The sequence below is a fragment of the Eschrichtius robustus genome, chromosome 12 (genome assembly GCF_028021215.1).
Source record: "Eschrichtius robustus isolate mEscRob2 chromosome 12, mEscRob2.pri, whole genome shotgun sequence".
Classification (NCBI taxonomy): Eukaryota; Metazoa; Chordata; class Mammalia; order Artiodactyla; family Eschrichtiidae; genus Eschrichtius; species Eschrichtius robustus.
In genome coordinates, this window is record NC_090835.1 from 87,687,852 (window position 1) to 87,708,030 (window position 20,179).

Genomic DNA, 20,179 nt, shown 5'->3' on the forward strand with positions numbered 1-20,179 from the left:
CCTCTGTCTTGGTACCATATTAGCCTGATCCTATTACAATTTATTATATATAACTCTCACAAAAGAAGTAATGTTGAAAAATTAAATAATTTTGTTTGTGCTGTTCTTTAGAATTCCAAACATTTTTTTTTTCATTTTCGTGGTTACTTAAGGTACATATTACCTCCATTTTACAGATGAAGAAACTGGGGTTCAAAATGAGCTTGGCTAAAGCCACAGTTTTTAAGGAGAAGAACCTTGAGTCCAAGCCAAGAGTGACTTGAATTTCTGTTCATTTTCCACCATCCCAGAGGAATATTAGAACAATTTCCATTTTGCTGTACATCAGGGTTTGTTATTCTGGAATTGCTTTATGTGCCTACCAACAGGAGACAGGTTCCATGAACTGTGCTGTACTGGGTGATGCATTCACAGTACAATACCATGAGACAGTGTACAGGATGCCCCCTATGTTCATATCTGGAAAGTTTTCCAAGATATACTGTTATAGAAAAGAGTAAGTGTATACAGTCTGCTATCTTTTAAGAATGAAAATTGGGGGAGATAAAATGCGTTCATTCTTGACTCACATCAGCATGAATTAACAATAGGCAAATACACAAGGAAAATAATGTTACCTAGGGAGCAGTGGGGTAATCCAGTGAGGAGTGGATTCTCCACATATACCTTGTTATTTTGATTTGGTTGAACCCTGTGAATGTATTACTTATTCAAGAAATTAGGTACATTTTGTACTAAAGAGAGCTTCTCCACAGTAATATTTACCACCCCTTCCCTTTTACTCTCCTTATCCCCAAGACACACAGTACACACGAAGAAAGAAACCCAGAGTGAGTTTTTAATTGGAAAAAATTTGCAGGTGCGGAATCAATCAATGATGTCAGAACACAGATGCCAATCCATTTATTTCTGAGAATTGATGAGTTTGACAGACACTCTGGATCTAGGCGTCTCTTTGTAGTGAGAAGCTTTTGAAACCTAAGGGGAGAGAAGAAACCAAAGTAAATGTATTTGGGAACTTCTTTCTTAACCTTCCTCAACATATGCAGAAAAACTTACAAACCTCTTTCCTCATAATGAGTTTGGTTCATTCTGTGTATCAGCCCTTTTCATTTCCTCATATACACACTCCCCATGGTAAGAGGACCCAGCCTCCCCGGGAAGATGCTCTAATTTTGCTCTTCAGATAGGGTTGCCAGATTTGGCAAATGAAAATACAAGATGCCTAGTTAAATCTGAATTTCAGATAAACAACATTTTTTGTTGAATTATAGCATGTCTCATGCCATATTTGGGGGCATACTTATACTAAAACAATTACTTGTCACTTAACTGAAATTCAAATTTAACTGAGCATCCTATATTTTATCAGGCAACTGTATCCTCAGATGCTACCTGGAGGGAGCTGGTTAAGTGCACTTGAACATGTTAGCCCAGAGGGACAAAAAGTACCTAGCCCGGTGTGCTACCAATAGAACTTTCTGCATTGACAGACATGTTCTACATCTATCCGTCCAATGTAGAAGCCACCAGCAACTTGAAATATGGTTAGTGCAACTGAGTACCTGAATTTTTAGTTTCATTATTATTATTATTTTTTTTTTTGGCTGTGTTGGGTCTTCGTTTCTGTGCGTGGGCTTCCTCTAGTTGTGGCAAGCGGGGGCCACTCTTCATCACGGTGGGCGGGCCTCTCACTATTGCGGCCTCTCTTGTTGCGGAGCACAGGCTCCAGACTCGCAGGCTCAGTAGTTGTGGCTCACGGGCCCAGTTGCTCCGCGGCATGTGGGATCTTCCCAGACCAGGGCTCGAACCCGTGTCTCCTGCATTGTCAGGCGGACTCTCAACCACTGCACCACCAGGGAAGCCCCTCATTATTTTATTTAAATTTAAAATGTCACATGTGGTCAGTGGCCTATCTTGGACAAAGTAGCTCAAATACCAGTCATGTATCTCCCTCCAAATGTAGCAACTGGAATTTAAAACCGAGTGGTGGCTGAAAAGGTACATCACCCGGAAATAAACTCACAAATCCCTGCAGCTTAGTGATTATTCCGTTTCCGTGCAGATACAAGTTCTGTTGCCAACACATTAATTCTGAGCATTCATTCCGAGTATTTACTGAGGATGTGACATGCCAGGGCGTGGAGATGTATGATAGAATTTTTCAACAAACTCACCCTGTAGATGATCGTGTTAACTGTATAATCCAGCATTAGACTGTAAAAGCCACCAAGGTACCCTTATGTGCAGAGCAGGCATTGTAAGGGGATGAAACAGCATTGATTTGGTCACACACATCAGCTGTGTGACTCTTTTCCTTCCATGACTCTAAGCAAGCATTAGTAACCACAGACCCAGTAGGGTATTAAAGAGGATTCTTTTATACATGGTATCAGCCAGCAGAGAAAACAGGCCCTTAAAGGAAATTGGGCTTCCCGGGTCACTGAGGCTTATCAGGAGACATTAAGTCTGGTGAGGTTAGTGCAGAAACCTGGCAAAAGGTAGAGTGTGGAAAACAAATGGTGTATATGGTACTTCCAAATTTCACAGCGGTCCTAGTAGCTGCGTAGGGCAGTAGGCAGTGTATTAACAATGGTTAGTGGGCATTTTTATACAGAAATTCAGATACACATGTGCTTTCTGGGCTCTGAGAAGGCTTTTTGGGCTACAACATCCATTCCCTGGTTCATTCACCAGCGAGTTGAGTCCCAGGCCTTCTGTTAGATGTTAGGATGTCACAGACCAGGTCCCACTTCATGGAACAGAGAGTATAATGGGGAGAGGCAAACAACAAGGGATCTGATAAATAAAATCTTAGACTTTATTTTAAAGAATCTCAACAAGATGATTGATAGAAAGTAACTTGGAGTGAGACGTGAGCAGAGGGAGGTAACTTTTTTATTTTACTTTCTATACTTGAAGTTACAAACTTAATTCATGCTCCTTTTAACACTTTACACACATGTTTATACAGGTTAACAACTCTCCTCATATAACCTCACATAATGGGGCTTTTATTTCTAGATGGCAGACCCCCTCTCTTCCCTAGTTTCTACTATCTATCTATCTGATACTGCTTTGCTTTACAAAAGGTTGAGTGTCTCTTAATAAATTTTAATATATATTGCCAGGAAATTTTCTCAAAAGATAATATGACTGTGGCACTCCTTCCTCATCCTCAGCATCCTAAGTATTATTGGTTTTAGTGGTTGTCTATCCATAGGTGAGAAATGCTATTCCTTTGTTGCTATGATATGCATAACCTAACTTTTAGGAAGGTGAACAGTTGTATGTATTTTCGTTTGTTTTTTCTCATATGCACTATTTGAATTTAATAAAAGGTATAAAATATCCTGTTCAGTAATTTTTTTGTATTATTGTTTGCCCTTTTCTTAGCAGCTTGCAGGTCTTCCTTGTAAATTAAAGTCATTAACCTTTTGTGTATAATGTTTTACAAATCCTTTATCCCAATTTACTGCTTGTTTTCTACTCTTTTTATGGAATATTGCATCTTAAATTTATTTTTGTCCTATGTGGTCTGTGTCCCTTCCTATATGGCATTTGTATTTCCTGCCTGGCTTAATAATGACACCTCCCCCTCAAAATACACACATACAAAACTGAGGTTATACAAAGTGTTCCCTAAAATTTCATCTAGTATTTGTATTTTATCCTTAGATCTTTAATCCATCGGGGTAGGTCTATTTCAGATAGGCCTGTCTGGAGAAGAGCTGAGAACATGCTCGCCAGAAGAAAAATCAGAGGATGGGCACTGCAGAGAAAGAGACCAACAGTACAGATTTCTTGAAGCAGCAAAGGGCTTGGCAGGTGGAAGAGAGACCAGTGTAGCTGGACAGGGAGATGGAGATGAAGTCAAGGAGGTGGGCAGAGGCCAGGGTGGTCATGGATGGCTCTTCAGGTCATGGTAAGGAGTATGGTAAATAAATTAAGATATGTATTAAAGGTATAGGTGAAGTGACTTACAGATAGTTTGTATTTGTGGAGATGAAGGAAAGGGAGCAAGGCTCATTCCTAGAATTTTCGCTTGAGTAAATGGACTTACAAGTAATGTCATTTACTGAGCTGGGGAGGATTGGAGGGAATAACAGGCTTAAGAAGCATAATGTAAACTCTTGTGTCTTGAATGTATTTAGGTTGAGAGGCCTGGTAGGGTTTCAAGTGAAGGTGTCAAGTAGAAATTTGTATGCACACATTTGCATTTCAGGGAAGACAGCAGGACTGGAGATGTAAAATTGGAAGTTTGTTGCATATAGACAGACTTTGAAACTACACTACTGATAAAATCATCAAGGAGACAGAGTAAACAGGGGCTAGTACTGAGCTCCAAGTTTCTAAAATTTAGAGCATTTTGAGATAGAGCCATTCTGAGATAGATTTTGAATGCAAGGGCAATTTGTCATGGTGTAAAGTCAAGGCCTGTACTTTCAGCTCAGGCTATCACTGAGTACAGGAAAGAATAGACATGCTCAGCTGCTGCTGCCTGGTGCCATGAGAGTGAGGAATGCGGTAAAACTTTAAGCTCCAACTGGCAGACAAGCAACATACAACAGAGACCCTGAAGCTTAGCACACTTGCTTCTTTCAGGAAGAACCTCAACTATAAGTAACATGTATAAGTCTAAGTCTTAAGAGATGCTTGTTCTTTCACCCTGCCTAAACTACAGCTTAACTAACAACTGTAATCTAATTAAGTCCAATGAATTTCTGATATTTTTTTCAATATGACTACATTAATTCCATGTCCTAGAATTCGTTTTATTTTAAAGTATACATGTTATGTTCCAAATTCTTTTGGTGTTATAATGATTATACTTATTGAGTTTTTTCATAAATTTGTCTACTTATTAATAATACACTTTTATGGATATAAATATAGACTATAATCTGCCTTTTGATAGATCTCCTGATGATGCTAATCTTAGTTTGCTACAAGATCAAGGTGCTGAAATAAAATATAGAGGGAAGAATACTGGGGCTACATGTGAGCCCTTATTCTCAATTTTGGTATGTATGGGGATTCCTCAATTAAATTCCTAATGTCTTCTAGTAACCCACATGCATTATCCTTAACAGGTATATTTACATTTATAATTATAATTCAGGCTCAACAGATGACAAACCCCTAGAAGGTAACCTACTTCTAACCTTAAAATATACAATTTTTTTTTTTACAACTGGTTATAAAATGTATCACACTTGTAAAAAAGAGTTCAAATGACACATTTAAAAAATAGAACGTGAATGGATAATGGATGGAGTAAAGGAAAGGATATTGCTGCATAGATTATTTGGAAATTTTAAAGAAGATTTTATAATTGGTGATTTTGTATCAAAGTGATCTGTGTTGTTCAGAATACGCTATATAATTGAACGATGATTCTGTTTCAGCCTCACATCTCAATAAATCCCTTTAATACATGTCTTGTCCCTGGTGCCCAGGTGTCTTCAGTAACTGGAAGCCCTGGGTTTACGATTCACATCAACTTGCCCCAATTTAAATGGTCCTCTCCAGGACCCTTGAGGCATGGTAGATGGAGACCTACTCAAGGGCTGGAAACCAGCTAAAGCTACTGAGAGTTTACTGCCCACTAGAGAATTTTCCCAAGTGATAACTAGGGCTTTTGGATATAAACAGTGACATTTCAAAGTAGGAGGCGAAGAACTATGTTGGAGAGGAGAAGCTAGGCCGGAGCTGTGAGGAATGTCCTCTACTTGGGGAGTAGCCTCTTAGCAGTACCTCTTAGGTAAGACCTTATCAATTGGCACCTTCTGTGTTTCTTTGAAGCTCCCAAAATAAGTTGCCAATGCAAATTGGATTTTTCAGAAGGGATTTTCTACTGGTAAGAGAAGATATTATTAGCAGCCTGTTAGTCTGGTGTGTAATTAATGTCTCCTCTGGTAATAAACTGACCCTCTAGAACAAAGAGTACTTCCTGATGGCCCAGCCACTGACTCAGCTCAACATTTACTCAGTGTCCGATTATCAAGTGTTTATTGTATGCCAGGGTCTATGCTATCAACAATTTAACAAGATGTGGTCCTTGACTTTAAGGAGGTCTCAATGATACACACAAAATTAACACAATGTATCATTCACTCATAAGTAATCCAATACAAAGTTTTGCTGCTGAAGCCCAGAGGGGAGAATTCAAATTCAAGCCCTAACTCCTTTCTTCACTTACCACAATGAATTAGTTTATCAAGTCCTTTGGTTCTTTACTAAACCATCTCCCCACCTGTCCCCTTGTTTCACTTGTCACATACTAAATCAAAAGTGTATTGGTTAACACAAAAGTATGTGGCCAGCACACTGTCAGGATTTACCTCCCTCCCTTTATGTAGATTCCAGGGAGATTACCTCTCCTCCTTCTCTTAAATTTCTCAGAGTTTAGGATACAATTAGTAACATTCTGGTATGTGGGCAAAGTTACATCCATTATGTATTGAATTTTTACTCGTTTCATTATTCTGACAACCTCTTAGGGAGCAGTTGGTTATAAAATAGCCAGTGGTTAGAAGTACTGGCTTCCTGACCTTGGGGCTCAGACAAGTTCTTTATGCTGTCTTCCTGTTTCCTCATCTTTAATATTGGGATATAGAAATGGTACTTATCTCTAAGATTGTTGGGTTAAATTAATATGCTGGAAGCATGTTGACACACAGTAAGTGCTTACTAAGTGTTGGCCATTACCCGAGCACCCCGTGTTCTAATTTCAGAACCCACACTGCTGAGCCCACTCCTTTCATCACAAGACAAGCAAAGGCATATAGGAAGAAATGGACGCAGGGAGAAATTAAGCACCTAGCCCAAGGTCACCCACCTAGTTAAGTGTTGGAGCTGGGTTCCAAGGCAACCTGGAAAGTCAATGAAAAGTATCCCAAGGCTTATATAAAGCAATTGCAATCTAAGGATCCAAGTTCTCCAACATACAAGAAATGCTTGGCGTAAAGAACCCGGTCCTCTCAGTGGACCCCTACCTGAAATGCTGTGAGGCCGGACCTTCTCCAAACTGATTTTCATTCCCGCTATCCTTAAAAATTCAGGAAATTCTAACGTGCGGCCATCAAGGTGCTCACTTCTTTTTCCGCCAATTTGCCTTCACCAAACACCCAGACCCTCTAGCCCCAGTTCTTTGGCTGGTAGTTTCAAGGCCAGGGTGGGGGTGGTGGGTAGGGGGTTGCGCGGGAGGAGGGGAAGAGGGATGGAGGCTGCCTCAAGACCGCAGAATGTCTGTGCCACCATGAGAATGAGAAAAGTGCGTTCACGGGAACCAGCTTCTGTTTAGATTCTCTCTCCCCACACACTCGGATTTGAATGCTCCAAAAGAACTGATGCCACGCAAAATGCTTCAGTGAAGCTCCAGGAGTGTTTGAATGAGGGTGCGTCTCCCTGGGCCGCACAGGTCCCAAGTTTTGGCCTACTCAGCCTCCTTGCCTACTCATCCAAGCACAAACTGAGTCATGCAGAAGAAATGTTTACTTGATGAGACTCAATCCCGGAAAATAGGATCCTAGGAATTTTTGCACAGTACCAGATCGACACTTTTGGTTTGGAGCAGCTAATTTACCAGATCCTTAGTAGTTAACTATTTTAGGGAGGCCTGCAGCCCTATTCTATCCCTTTTGGGGCTGCGTTAGGAGCCTAGGCATTTGAACCTCTATTAATTTTAGTTCGTTGAATGTCAGGCACTAATCTAGGTTACGGGTGTTAAGGGGTTTGTCAAAAAAAAAACAACGAAACACCATCATTCTATCCCCAATTTACATACAACAAAACTACCAGGTTAGAAATTGGCCCCAAATCTCACAATTTGTAAATGTGGGGAGAAGCCACAATTCGAGTCTAGATTTAGTCTGTTCTAAGCTACCATATGTTAACTCCAGGTAATCAATTTTTCAAAAGTCCCTATCAGTACGTGGTAAATTTCAGATGACACGTTGAAAGTTAGCGGGAGCAGAGCCTAACTCCCTTCCGGGATTAGGAAAGACGAGTTGTCTGCAGCCTAGAACAAGGCGTCTAAAAGGTTCTGGCCATTGCACTCAGCATGTTAGTTTGAGACCACCATATATCCATTCCTTGCAGTTAAACCGTGCTTAGGCTTTACTGACTAAAAGCAGATCACTCGACTGTCTGAAATGCCTAACCACTCCGTGGATCATTAGGCCTTAACCGATTTACCACTTTCTGCAAAGAGAGGCAGATTTCTAGTAACAATGAGAGCCTTCTCTAATAGATCTAGAAAATTTTTTTCTTCCATTTCTTATCTTGGATAAAAATTAACTTACCTTCCTTTTTTTTAATATTCCAAGTGGTGTTAGCTCTTCTTTTGAAATAGTGGGGGGCTCTGAAAAGAGCCTTTGGGTTTGAAAGCACTTCCGGAAACTCAAATCCCTGTCAAATCACTTGCCCTTGGCCTTGTGGTGGCTCTCGGTCTTCTTAGGCAACAGAACCGCCTGGATGTTCGGCAAGACCCCGCCCTGAGCGATGGTCACGCGGCCCAGCAGTTTGTTAAGCTCCTCATCGTTGCGGATGGCCAGCTGCAGGTGACGTGGGATGATGCGAGTCTTCTTGTTGTCGCGCGCCGCATTACCGGCCAACTCCAGTATCTCTGCCGTCAAGTACTCCAACACCGCTGCAAGGTACACCGGCGCACCAGCCCCGACCCGCTCAGCGTAGTTGCCCTTACGGAGCAGGCGATGCACTCGACCCACGGGAAACTGGAGACCGGCCCGCGAAGAGCGAGACTTCGCTTTAGCGCGAGCTTTACCACCTTGCTTGCCACGTCCAGACATTGCACACACAGAAAAAAAAAAAAACCACAAAAAAAAAAACAAACAAGAAAGAATATTTTTCAAAGCAAATCAAGTTTGAAAGCACATAGAACAGTGCTGCTTTTATAGGCATTTCCTGGGGAGTAAATCCGGTTGTCTGATTGGTTAGTACCAAGATTCACCTAAGTGGCCAATAGAAAAGCTATATTTCCATACCTCATTTGCATAGTTCTGCCCATAGATGACAGCCTTGCTGTTTGTCTTCCAATTAACTAAGACGCAGTCTGCATCCTTCATTAGCATAAAGGCCCTATAAATAGCAGAAATCCGCTTCGTATTTTCATTTTGTTTTTGGTGTTTTGAAGTTTTAAAATGCCGGAGTCAGCGAAATCCGTTCCTGCTCCGAAGAAGGGCTCCAAGAAGGCGGTGACCAAAGCGCAGAAGAAAGATGGCAAGAAGCGCAAGCGCAGCCGTAAGGAGAGTTATTCTGTGTACGTGTACAAAGTACTGAAACAGGTCCACCCGGACACTGGCATTTCATCCAAGGCCATGGGCATCATGAACTCTTTCGTCAACGATATTTTTGAGCGCATCGCGGGCGAGGCGTCGCGTCTGGCGCATTATAACAAGCGCTCGACCATCACGTCCAGAGAGATCCAGACGGCCGTGCGCCTGCTGCTGCCTGGGGAGCTGGCCAAGCACGCTGTGTCCGAGGGCACCAAGGCTGTCACCAAGTACACTAGCTCCAAGTAAAACTTGCCAAGTAAGCGTCTTTGTATCTAACCCCAAAGGCTCTTTTAAGAGCCACCCACATGTCCATAAAGAGTTGTAATCTGCTGCTTATATTCTGTAAGTTGGAGTTTGGGCAAAAGTGCATTAATTAGAAGACAAAGGTTTGGGGAAAAGTGCATTAATTAGAAGACAAAGATAGATAAATTTGTAAGTCCTATTAATGGGTATAAGGAATGACAAAGTTGTTAAAAGCACTGCAAGGTTGTTGGTTTTGGCATTGTTGTGTCAAATGTTATCCATTACCCGTTGCAATTAGGGGCTCACCCCAAGTGTAAAGTCAGCTATTTTTTGAGTCCCAGTGATCAATGTACTGTCATTGACCTCCAGCTATCTGAACATGAAAATTAACTGCGTAGGTGGCTGGTGGCTTGTAATACGCAGTCGGGGTTGACGAACTGCTTTAGGAGATGCTTGCAACTTGCAAGTTTCCATGGAGGTTGAACTGAGGGCTGGCACCGAAAGGCGGGGAAACTAGGCGGGAAGAGAAAGGACGCTGTTGAACTTGGCATACAAAGTCTCTAGAAGAGAACCTTCCCAAACCAGGTAGTCGCGCGGCGGGGAGGGGAGGTGGGGTGAGGTGGGGTGAGGTGGGGTGAGGTGGGGTGGGGTGGGGTGGGGTGGGGTGGGGTGGGGTGGGGTGGGGTGGGGTGGGGTGGGGTGAGGTGGGGTGGGGTGGGGTGGGGTGGGGTGGGGTGGGGTGGGGTGGGGTGGGGTGGGGTGGGGGAGCTGGCAAGTTCCACCTTCCCTTAAGCAGTTTAATCTTTGTTCCAGAGGAAGATTTTAACGTGAAAGAAACGCATTTTCCATTTAATTTATCCAAGTCTAGAACACATTTTCAGCACCTAGGAGTAAACTTTGCTTTCTCTGTAAAAAAGTGGGAGGCTACAAGAATAAAATGTATGTTACAAGGAAAACAGGGTTTTTTGTTGTTGTTTAACGATTTGAGGTAAGATACAATGTGATTTAGATTACTTAACATTAAGACCCCGTGATTCTAAATGTGCAGTTTTCTTTGATACCTGGGGAAGATACTAAGGCCTGTCTGGCGCTAGACAGGCGTCCATTGGAACACGGCTCCACAATTACTGGCTGCCTAACCTGGAAGTTACCTGAGAAATGAAGTGCAGCCCTGGCTTAATTAAGGTAGAATTGCAAATATAGGACAATGGCACATGCTTATCACACGAGCTCTTCAGCCAAACTATAAGGTTTCCCAAGTCCTTCAACAACTGAAATTGGATTTTTTTCTATACCCCTAGTGAGCCTGCCCAAGGACTGATCATCCAAATTAGACTAACCTCTCCTCACTGCCAACTAATCAGTTTACCCAAAAAATGTGCAAACATTCACTATCCCAGGCTGACTACAAGGTTCTGTTTTGTCTTTGTTTTCTCCTTCTCTTCCCCTCTTTTCCTCACATATAAATTCTGGTTTGCCTTTGTTGGATGAAATAACAACTATTGCTTGCTTTCTCTTCAATACAAGACCAGGCTGGCTAATCATTAACACTTGGACCATTTATTTCTGAAGATTCCACCAAGACGTTGTTTACCAGAGCCCTATCTTAGGAATCAATATAAATGTGAACTGAAAATGTACCTTGTCTAGCCCTGGGCACTTTGAGTTTTATGTTCATCTTCCTTTGGCTCTTGTATGCTAAAGTTTATTTTTGCCCAAGTTTGTTTCTTATTTTGGTTTTTAGATTGTACTTTGTCGATTGGATACACATTAGTGGTTTTATCGCTAGATCATTAATTAGTTGGTGGCAGAGGACAGGGTATCTGGAATCTGGTTCATTTGTTCATCTTTTTTGGGTTGCTTGTGTTTGTCTGAGGATTCTGATCATCTCTGGCATTTGAGAACACAGGACCAGGAAGTTGGTGTTTTTCTTTCTGGCCTTTGATGGGATCCACTGTGTTTGGTGTTTTGTGTTTGTATTCTGTGGGTTCTTTTAACTAAAAATCAGAGTTTTTCTTCCTTTCAAAACTGTCTGTTTTCGTGATTACTCAGTATGAGTCCAAATAATTGTCAGTATCTGCAAAAATAGCATTCCTGCTTCAAAGATAAATGAATATAAAATGGCCGCCTAAAACTGTTAACTTTAATAAAGCGTTAGACCTAACAGGAGACTTAAGACAAGAAAGGAAACAAGGAAACAGAATCTCCAGCCTACAATTGGCCTGTCTCTTGCTATGCTGAAGCCTCTAAAGTTTATTATTCAATAATTCCAAAAAAATATTGTCCCTTCTTGCTCTTTAAGTAAGGTCAGAGAGGAGAGAGAAGAAATATGTCATTATAAATAGAGCTGAGTCAGAAAAAAGAGAGGGCTTCCAATACCTGTATAAAACAAACATTAAATAGTTTATTAACCTTAATGAGTTCATTGTGAGGGATATGGCACTGGAAACTAGAATTTCCTACCAAACTTAGAAGGATATCAGAGAATTTACTCATATTCCCAGCAGTGGTGTTCCCTGAGGGATCTCTGATCTTAATCACAATTGTTTCTTTAACTGATCAACATACTTAAATCTCTGGTTGCTTTTAAATTAAATCTCTTTAAGTTTTGTTCCAGTTTCACAATTAGCTCCTCTAACTTGTACAATGATTGAGAATATTTTCTGCTTTATGAATACAAATAATTTTGAGCAAATTATCTACCTCAGCAGAAAATTTTAAAAGTTATAATGTAAACGTAAATAGCTTATATAAAGACTAAAAAACATACATCAATTTAAAATAAGAGCAAAATCAAATTCTCCAGATGCTTTAAATGTGTTGCCTCTTTAAGTTGTAACTCAGACAGAAAAGAAAGTTTAACTGAATTTAATTAGTGGTCTTAGTTAACACTTTACAAGATAAGAAACAAAACAGAACTACTCCATTATTTTTGAACAACTTAAATATTTTAATACATGGCATGTAATTCTATAGGACATTTTAAAATCACATATTTCTAATCAAGTTAACCCTTAGGATAAATTTGCTGGCTTAACAATTTTGCTTTACAAAATGGCTCTACATCTTTTTCTTTATTATTGTCATAATGTAAGAATAATGTTAGTATAGTATTCTAGTTTACACAAGTTTAGGGGTTATTTTCTTTAAAAAAAACTAAGTTAAAATTACTAAATTTCTTTAACTCTACTGATTAGATGAGTTATCATCACTTTATTTAAAATTTTACATTACATAAATTACGCATTGAACTAAATTATCACAAAATAGTGATAATGTAGATAGGTAATGTCATTTTTAAAATGGAATTAATTTTTATAATGTTACAAATCATAAGGACTCATTGTGTCAGCTTAAATACTGAATTCAAAGTCTATAGCTAACTTTAAAATTTTAGATAAATATTAAATTGAGTAAATTAAATAAATTGGAGGGTACAAAATACACATCACTAAAAACAGATCTATGCAAGTCTTTTATTTTCACACAGTTGAGAATGACCATAGATTAACAGGTTAGAGAACATATATAGATGCCGTAAGAGAAGAGAAATAGGTATGTTTGTTTTTGCTACTTTAAATTTGTAGAAGGGATATGTAAAGTGTATATGTGGTCTGAGAGGACAAGGCAGGTTTTGGACGGCCTCCCGGTTTCCTTATGCCTATGAGGGAACACAGTTGCCTGCTTTTCTAAAGGGCTGTCGTTAATACAAACAGCTCTGACTCTACCAAGTACTATAGCTGCAGAGAAACACAAATATGTACACAAGCAATGGCTATGTTTGGTCTGTTTATTTATTAGAAAGTTGTTACTGTTCATTAATGTAGTAAATTCAATTTTATATGTATTGTCTTATTTATGCTGATAAGGTAAAAATACTTTAGAGCTGCCAATAAAGACTGAATTTATAACTATATTAATTTATCAACCACCCCCCAATAAAAATTGACTATCCAAATCTCTCATCTCTCTGTAGCCCAACCACCTCCAGACTTCATGGTCATGTAACAAAAAATAACTCCAACAACAAGCACAAACTAGTTCAAGTTTTACAAAGATATTGATTATCTCAAAGACTTGGCAAGTGATTGAATCTTGCCATATATCCAATTAGTACAAATTGAAAACCAATAAAGGTGGGACAGTGCTTCAACCATATCTCAAGAACCACAGCATTAACAAATCAATTTCATGTTATTGCTTTGAAATATATGGATCTTTTTTGCCACCTGGGAATATTTGTAGTAGTTTTAAATAATAAAAAATGAGATCATGGATAAAATATAAAACTATTCTTATTAGAACACATCGATCTATATCAACCCCTAACTGCTGAGAAGATAATACAAATAATTTAAAGTAAAATTCCCAAAAGAACATAAACTTACTGTGCCAAAATTTTACTTCTAACCTTAATAATAATGATAATATGACCTACATCTAAATATTCCCATAAATTCTCATCATTTGAAATTGTACCACAAGATCCATGTGACTTGTCTTTTCTTCTCTTTTGACATGTTTCAGGTGTCAGATATTATCTAAAACTAATGTAGGCTACACTGTCATATATACAACAAATGCAATCTACATTTCAAAAAAAGACTTCAACAGACACACCTCTACATAATATACAATTAAAGATTGTATTAAAAGAGACTCCCCAAAGTGTCAACTTTTAACAGTGCTAGAAAAGGCCATTTCCAGTATTTTTAACTACAAATGTTGTTTTTAAGCTTCAGGACAAATGGATTTTCTGTTTTTTTTCACAGCATAAACATGTTTAGAATCCTACCACTTGGATATACACTCATTGGAAAGCCAATCTTGACACATTAAAAGATTTCCAGAATTTTGGAAGTAGGAAGCTTCCTCCTAAGGTTCTACAGATCAAGATGAGATCTAGAATAGATAGCTTTTTCCTTCTCCTTCCATTGTTTTATTCTTTGTCCTTTTCTCCATTATCAGTTTTTCCAAAGATTAGATTTCGGATTTGTTCTTCCCAAGTATTAGAAAAAAATTAAAAATCCTCAGAGCCTAGCCCTCTATCTATACCTTGACTAAAATTTCCTGAACAAAAGAATGTGTACCGCATAATTTATTTCTGAGTATGGCTCAAATTAGAGTTGAAACTGTGGTTAGGAAAAATGACACTTATTTAACTTAAATCCATCAAGGTAATCTTTGAGGCCTGTTCTTCTAATTAAGACACGTCAATTAAGTACTTGAAGATAATAGAGATTTCAAATATTTCTTATTATATTTGTGATTGTCCTCGTAACTTTTTTGTCTTCCTCCTCTGTCTAATATGCAGATGACTAAGTGTTAAAAAGAGGAGACTAAAACCCGCTACTCTATTATGGGAGTCTTGACCAAAGTGGGGAAGTTGAGGGACTCTGATGCCAGAAATGGTGAAGATATGACCTACCTAAGATGGAAATGCTGACTGAGAGTCGGTGGACCATATTATACAGAGGCAGCCTGTCACATATTCTTCACAGCCAATCTTGAGAGTTTTTAGACAATCACTATTTTTCTTTTTTTTTTTTAATCCTCTTTGGTCTGTGTAAGAACAGATTGTCCACACTGAACTCTTTCCTACTGAAAATAATGTACAAACATGATATCCTGTTCCTAGACAGTCCAAAGGCATTTCCTCCCCTCTTTCTCTTTCATAGTCATCTTTTTTGACTTTGTTGGATGAAATCAATCTATTGCTTGGCATACCTTATACACAAGTTAACAGTGTGCTAATAATTAACTATATGTCTTTGAGTTACTGTTTGACAAACCTAGTACTCTGAGCCTGTGGGGTGATAGTAATTACCTACTTGAGAAGATGGGGTGAGGATTAAATGAAATAGCAAATATAAAATATTTGTCCTAGAAATGGTATGGATGCCAGTAAAATGGCTGCGCAGCATTGCTCCTTGTTGACAGAAGTGTAGCCCCTGGAGATAGAACCTCCAGGTTTGACTCCCAGCTTGCCACCTATTAGCTGTGAGACTGATGCAAGTCATTAATCTCTCTGTGCCCCTTCTATATCTTGAGGATGATGGTAATAGCACTTACCTTCTAGATGTTTGTGATGATCAAAGACCTTTAATGCATAGAACACACTTTGAAGAGTGCCTGGCACATGGTAGGTGCTCAGTTTTTGTGTGATGTTTGACAAGTTTCATTTATAACCTTCTTTATACCCTAAAGGGAACTAAGGCAGCTTGTGACTGAAGACCTCAGTCGGTAGGAGCTGGTCTTTCTTAAATGATAGGAATTTCACAAGTGATATAAAAAGATTGCCAGCGGATTCCTTTGCATTTACCTTGGTCCAACAGGTTGAAAGAAAATGCATTTTTTTCCCCACACTTGTACTTAATTAGCTCTCTAGGCGTATACCTAAAGACATAAGGAATGATAGCTATCACTTGTCTTGAAGCGTCCAGATTTCGAAGGGTGTGTAGATTCAGTACTTTGCAGTCCAACAGTCCTAAATTTAAAAGGTATTAAAAATTATTTAGCTTTTCCAAACTTTCACCCTGGATGACTAAGCGTAAAATTAATTGGGTCAAATCCACAGCTGCCTTTGACCTTGCCGGTAAGACATTCTAGGCTCTGACTAAATTCTTTGGACTCTGAAAATCAGCTTGACATATCTTCAGGTACTATGGGTTTATTATAAATTAGGAAAAAGTGAGTAAATTTGGAGAATCAACTACTTTCTTATTGTCCCATCTCAGTTCTGAGGAAGGAAAATGAAGCTTTGGTTTGCTCATTTAAAGCCTTACATAACCTTATCATCCAATAAGCAATTTGTATAGTAATTAATGGAAAGAGCTGGTTTCATCTTGCTATGGGTATTCATGGTATTAGATCTCCCCAGCTGCAGGCTCCAAGGGATGAAGGAACAGAAATGATGGGACTTGTCTCATTCTATGAAGAGACTGATATACTTAGAGGAGGCAATACTGGGGTAAAACCTTGACTTCATCACTTATAGCTCTAAACTTGTCTTCTGACAAGATCGAGTTCTCCAACAGTAAAAGAATTGGCTTCAAAAGCAATAAGGAAGAAACTTTGTTCTCATTTTCTTTTCTCTCTCCTCTCCTCCCCTCCTCCCTTCTTTTCTTTTCTTTTTTTCCTTTATTTTCTTTTCACTTTTTTTCCCTACTATAATTGGCCCAAACTCAGCTGTAGGACAGGATATAAAAATATCAAAGATTAAAATGTGCCCCTTTTGGGACTCCCCTGGCGGTCCAGTGGTTAAGACTTCGCCTTCCAATGCAGGGGGTGAGGGTTCGACGCCTGGTCAGGGAGCTAAGATCCCACATGCCTCGTGGCCAAAAAACCAAAACATGAGACAGAAGCAATATTGTAACAAATTCAATAAAGACCTTAAAAAATGGTCCACATCAAAAAAAAAAAAAGAAATCTTAAAAAAAATGTGCCCCTTTTATTGTTAGATTTGCTTAAACAATTAAGGTGGTAGATGCTGGTCACTAGATTTTTAAACACATGCATTTGGGCTTTAATGCACTGAAATACATATATTTTTAAAAATTGAAATAAATAAGCAAATACAATTGTGTGTTTAAGAATTCTACAGAGATGATGCAAGTTCTGAGATCTTGAATGGAAGAAAGGCTGCTAGCCTCAAAGGTGGGTCAAGGATACCCAGCAAGCATCAGGGTAAGAGCTTTTTGGAGGTTTTGGAAAGCGCTTGGCCTCCCTGACTCTAAGCATCAGAGACTGAGCCTGGCTCCATTGATTCTAGACATAAATAATGCTGTGAGTGGCTTGGAATTTTTTTTCCTATATACTTTTTTTATAAGTTTTTTTTTAGAGCAGTTTTAGGTTTACAACAAAATTGAGAGGGAGGTACAGAGATTCCTCAAATACTCCCTACACCCACACACCCACACCCACACATGCATAGCCTTTCCCATTATCAGCATCACTCACCAGAATGGTACTTTTTTTTTTTTTTTTAAACCAAGGATGAACCTATATTGACACAGCATAATCACCCAAAGTCCATAGTTGACCTTAGGGTTCATTCTTGATGTTGTACATTCTATGGGTTTGGTCAAATGTATAATGACTTATATTCATTGTTACAATATACAGAATTTTTTACGGTCCTAAAATGATCAGAAATTTTAATAAGCTGGAAATGAGGGGAAGGGGCTGTGGGGTCTTTATCCTTCTAGCATGTGAGCTGGGGCATCATGGATGGTCAGGAATGGGTCTGAAATAGCTGTATCTTCCTTTAGGATACTCCAAAGACCTGAAACACGGTTTGACGGACTCTTCCCCTGCCCACTGTCTGCGGCCTCTTTCTCTCATGTTCTGTACTGCAGCCAGATTTGCACACACTCTGCTTTTCCTGGTTTTCATCCTCCCACATATGCTGGACCTCGTCTTTGATATTTTCACCACAGAGGGAATGAAGACAGAGTTTTGGTATGGTCTAAGGAGGGGATTTCTTCCCTTTCTCCTCTGGTCCTAAGGACCACCTTCTGGTTCTTGTTCCTCTGGCCATCTTCAGTGACTGTCTCCTTGGAAAAGGACAAAGTCACTGTCCTCCTGGAGCTTACATCTCAGCTGAGGAAGAGAGACAACAAACAATCGTTACTATGAGTAATTATATAGAAAATGAGAAAGGAATAAATGCTATGGAAAGGGAAAATGGAAAACAGGAAACGGGGGGATCAAGAGGGGCGGTAGATATAATTTGCACATTAGCACTAATTAAAATGCTTAATATAACAAGAGTAGCTAACACTGGTGTAGCACTTAGTATGGGCCAGGTACTGTTCTGAGTGCTTTACACTATTAACTCAATTTATTCTCAGACAATAAAATGTTATTTGGAAAGCACATACAAAACTCTTGGAGGAAGACCCAGTAATGAAGAAAAGAAGAGAAATCAAAGCCCTATTGATTCTACCTTGAGTACCTGTCCCTCTTTTTCTAGTACCACTGTCACTGCCCTCATTCTGGGCGTGAGCTGGTGAGAAGAGCTGTGCTTCCCTCCAGCACAGTCCTTCAATTTGGTGCATTTTCAACAGTGTTTAAGATAACACGTACCACTTGCAATTGTTAAGGCTGCTAAATCTGAAGCAACAGTGAGTTTGTTAAACTACTGGAACATCAGAGATCACACCATGAGTCAGCAGAGATGGTCAATGGTTTGTGTGGGAGACTGTGGCCCTCACCAGCTAAAGAGAGGACTGCTTCCCCCTTGCCCACCCGCCACTACCACCAGGATCTGCTTCCAGGCAGAGCTTTCTCAAAACTTAAATGTGTAACTGTGACTACATTTTTACAAGCACACACAAACCATGTAGCAAGAGCCTCTCTCGTAAAGTAGAGTGATGGCCTGAGTGTAAGCTGTGTCAAGCGTGGCTTATAATTACAAGTATTCATATTACCCAAATGTGCGACCAATTTTCACAGAAACCCATATGACCCTGCCCCACTAATGTGTCAGCCCACGGGTAGTAAAGAGGACTCCTTAGTAAGCAAACCCTACATATATTTCCTTGCACTGAATTTGGACACCAAGAGAGCATAAAGTCAGGTTTGCCTCTGTCTACTTGTGAAGAGGAGTTGGAAAAATGCATTTTAGAACCACTCAAGAAAGAGACTAAGCATTTATTTGGGTACATTTCCATTAGATGTTTGATTTGGCTTATTTGAGAGTGGGGAATGATTTCATCTGCCAGCAGCCCAGAGAGATGAGCATGTGAGAGAAGGGAGGCTTCTGGGAACTGTTAAAACTGCTTCATGTGGGAATAACAAGCTTGAGCTCTTCAACCTGTTGTCATGCAAGGGCCTTCCTCATCCTTCACGAGCGGTTCTACAAGGCTCACCCCCAAGCACCTCACCCTAGACAACCCCCACCACCTGGCCTTTGTCACTATGTCTCTTTTGTGAAAAGCCCTAATACCCTTTCCTCACCTGACAAATTCCTACCCGCCCTTCAAGACTTAGCTCAAATGTAAGTTATGGGACACTGACGAGATCATGCTCGTCTTTTATTTACGAGTGCACATAGACTCAAATGCTAGAAGTTGTGGGTTTACTGTAGAGGATGGCTCACCATCCAACAGCTGTGCCACCTGGGAAACTCAGTCTCTCTGAGCCTTAATTTCCTCATGTATAAAGCAGGGAGGACCATCATACGTACCTCAGAAGGTTGTTGCAAGATTAAATGCATTGGTATCTAAAGTGCTTAGAGCACTGCCTGGCACGGAACAAACACCAACGAACATTAGCCATCGCCATTATTACTGTTCTCAGAATCAAGTACAATATTAGATATTTGATGAATTATAGAAGTGAATTAATTAATCAATCTCTCTTTTTACAGGAGGAGCAAATGGGCTTTCGAAATGTATTTTCCCACCACTGGTCACTGCTGGACACTGTTGCACCTCACAAATAAGTCAATGAAAATGACTGATACTAGAAGAAGATAAAAAGAGGTATTTTTAACAATCACGGAAGGATCAATAAGAACTTGGCTGAAACATTTATTTTGACTATAAAAATATTAAATGGTAATTGCAGAAATTTGTAAGAAGAGAAATATATAACACAAAATTAAAATAAATCTTAGTATCTTTTCTATATGT

General features: G+C 39.6%; 2 protein-coding genes across 2 annotated transcripts; one reads left to right on the forward strand and one right to left on the reverse strand.

Annotated features, from left to right (window-relative positions):
* Positions 1-820: 820 nt before the first annotated feature.
* Positions 821-8,872, reverse strand: LOC137773354 (histone H2A type 1-C). The gene is made up of 2 exons (XM_068557946.1): positions 8,307-8,872; positions 821-978 (listed from the first exon to the last, which is right to left on the reverse strand). Exon 1 carries the CDS (start codon positions 8,811-8,813, stop codon positions 8,421-8,423), a length of 393 nt encoding a protein of 130 aa, XP_068414047.1. The 5' UTR covers positions 8,814-8,872; the 3' UTR covers positions 821-978; positions 8,307-8,420.
* A 262-nt stretch (positions 8,873-9,134) lies between these two features.
* On the forward strand, positions 9,135-20,147 carry LOC137773684 (histone H2B type 1-C/E/F/G/I-like). The gene is made up of 2 exons (XM_068558543.1): positions 9,135-9,555; positions 19,915-20,147. The coding sequence occupies exon 1, from the start codon at positions 9,165-9,167 to the stop codon at positions 9,543-9,545; it is 381 nt and encodes a 126-aa protein (XP_068414644.1). The 5' UTR covers positions 9,135-9,164; the 3' UTR covers positions 9,546-9,555; positions 19,915-20,147.
* Positions 20,148-20,179: the final 32 nt, after the last annotated feature.

Coding starts and splice junctions, on each gene's coding strand:
- LOC137773354 (XM_068557946.1), bottom strand. CDS start 8,813: ATGTCTGGACGTGGCAAGCAAGGTGGTAAAGCTCGCGCTAAAGCGAAG.
- LOC137773684 (XM_068558543.1), top strand. CDS start 9,165: ATGCCGGAGTCAGCGAAATCCGTTCCTGCTCCGAAGAAGGGCTCCAAG.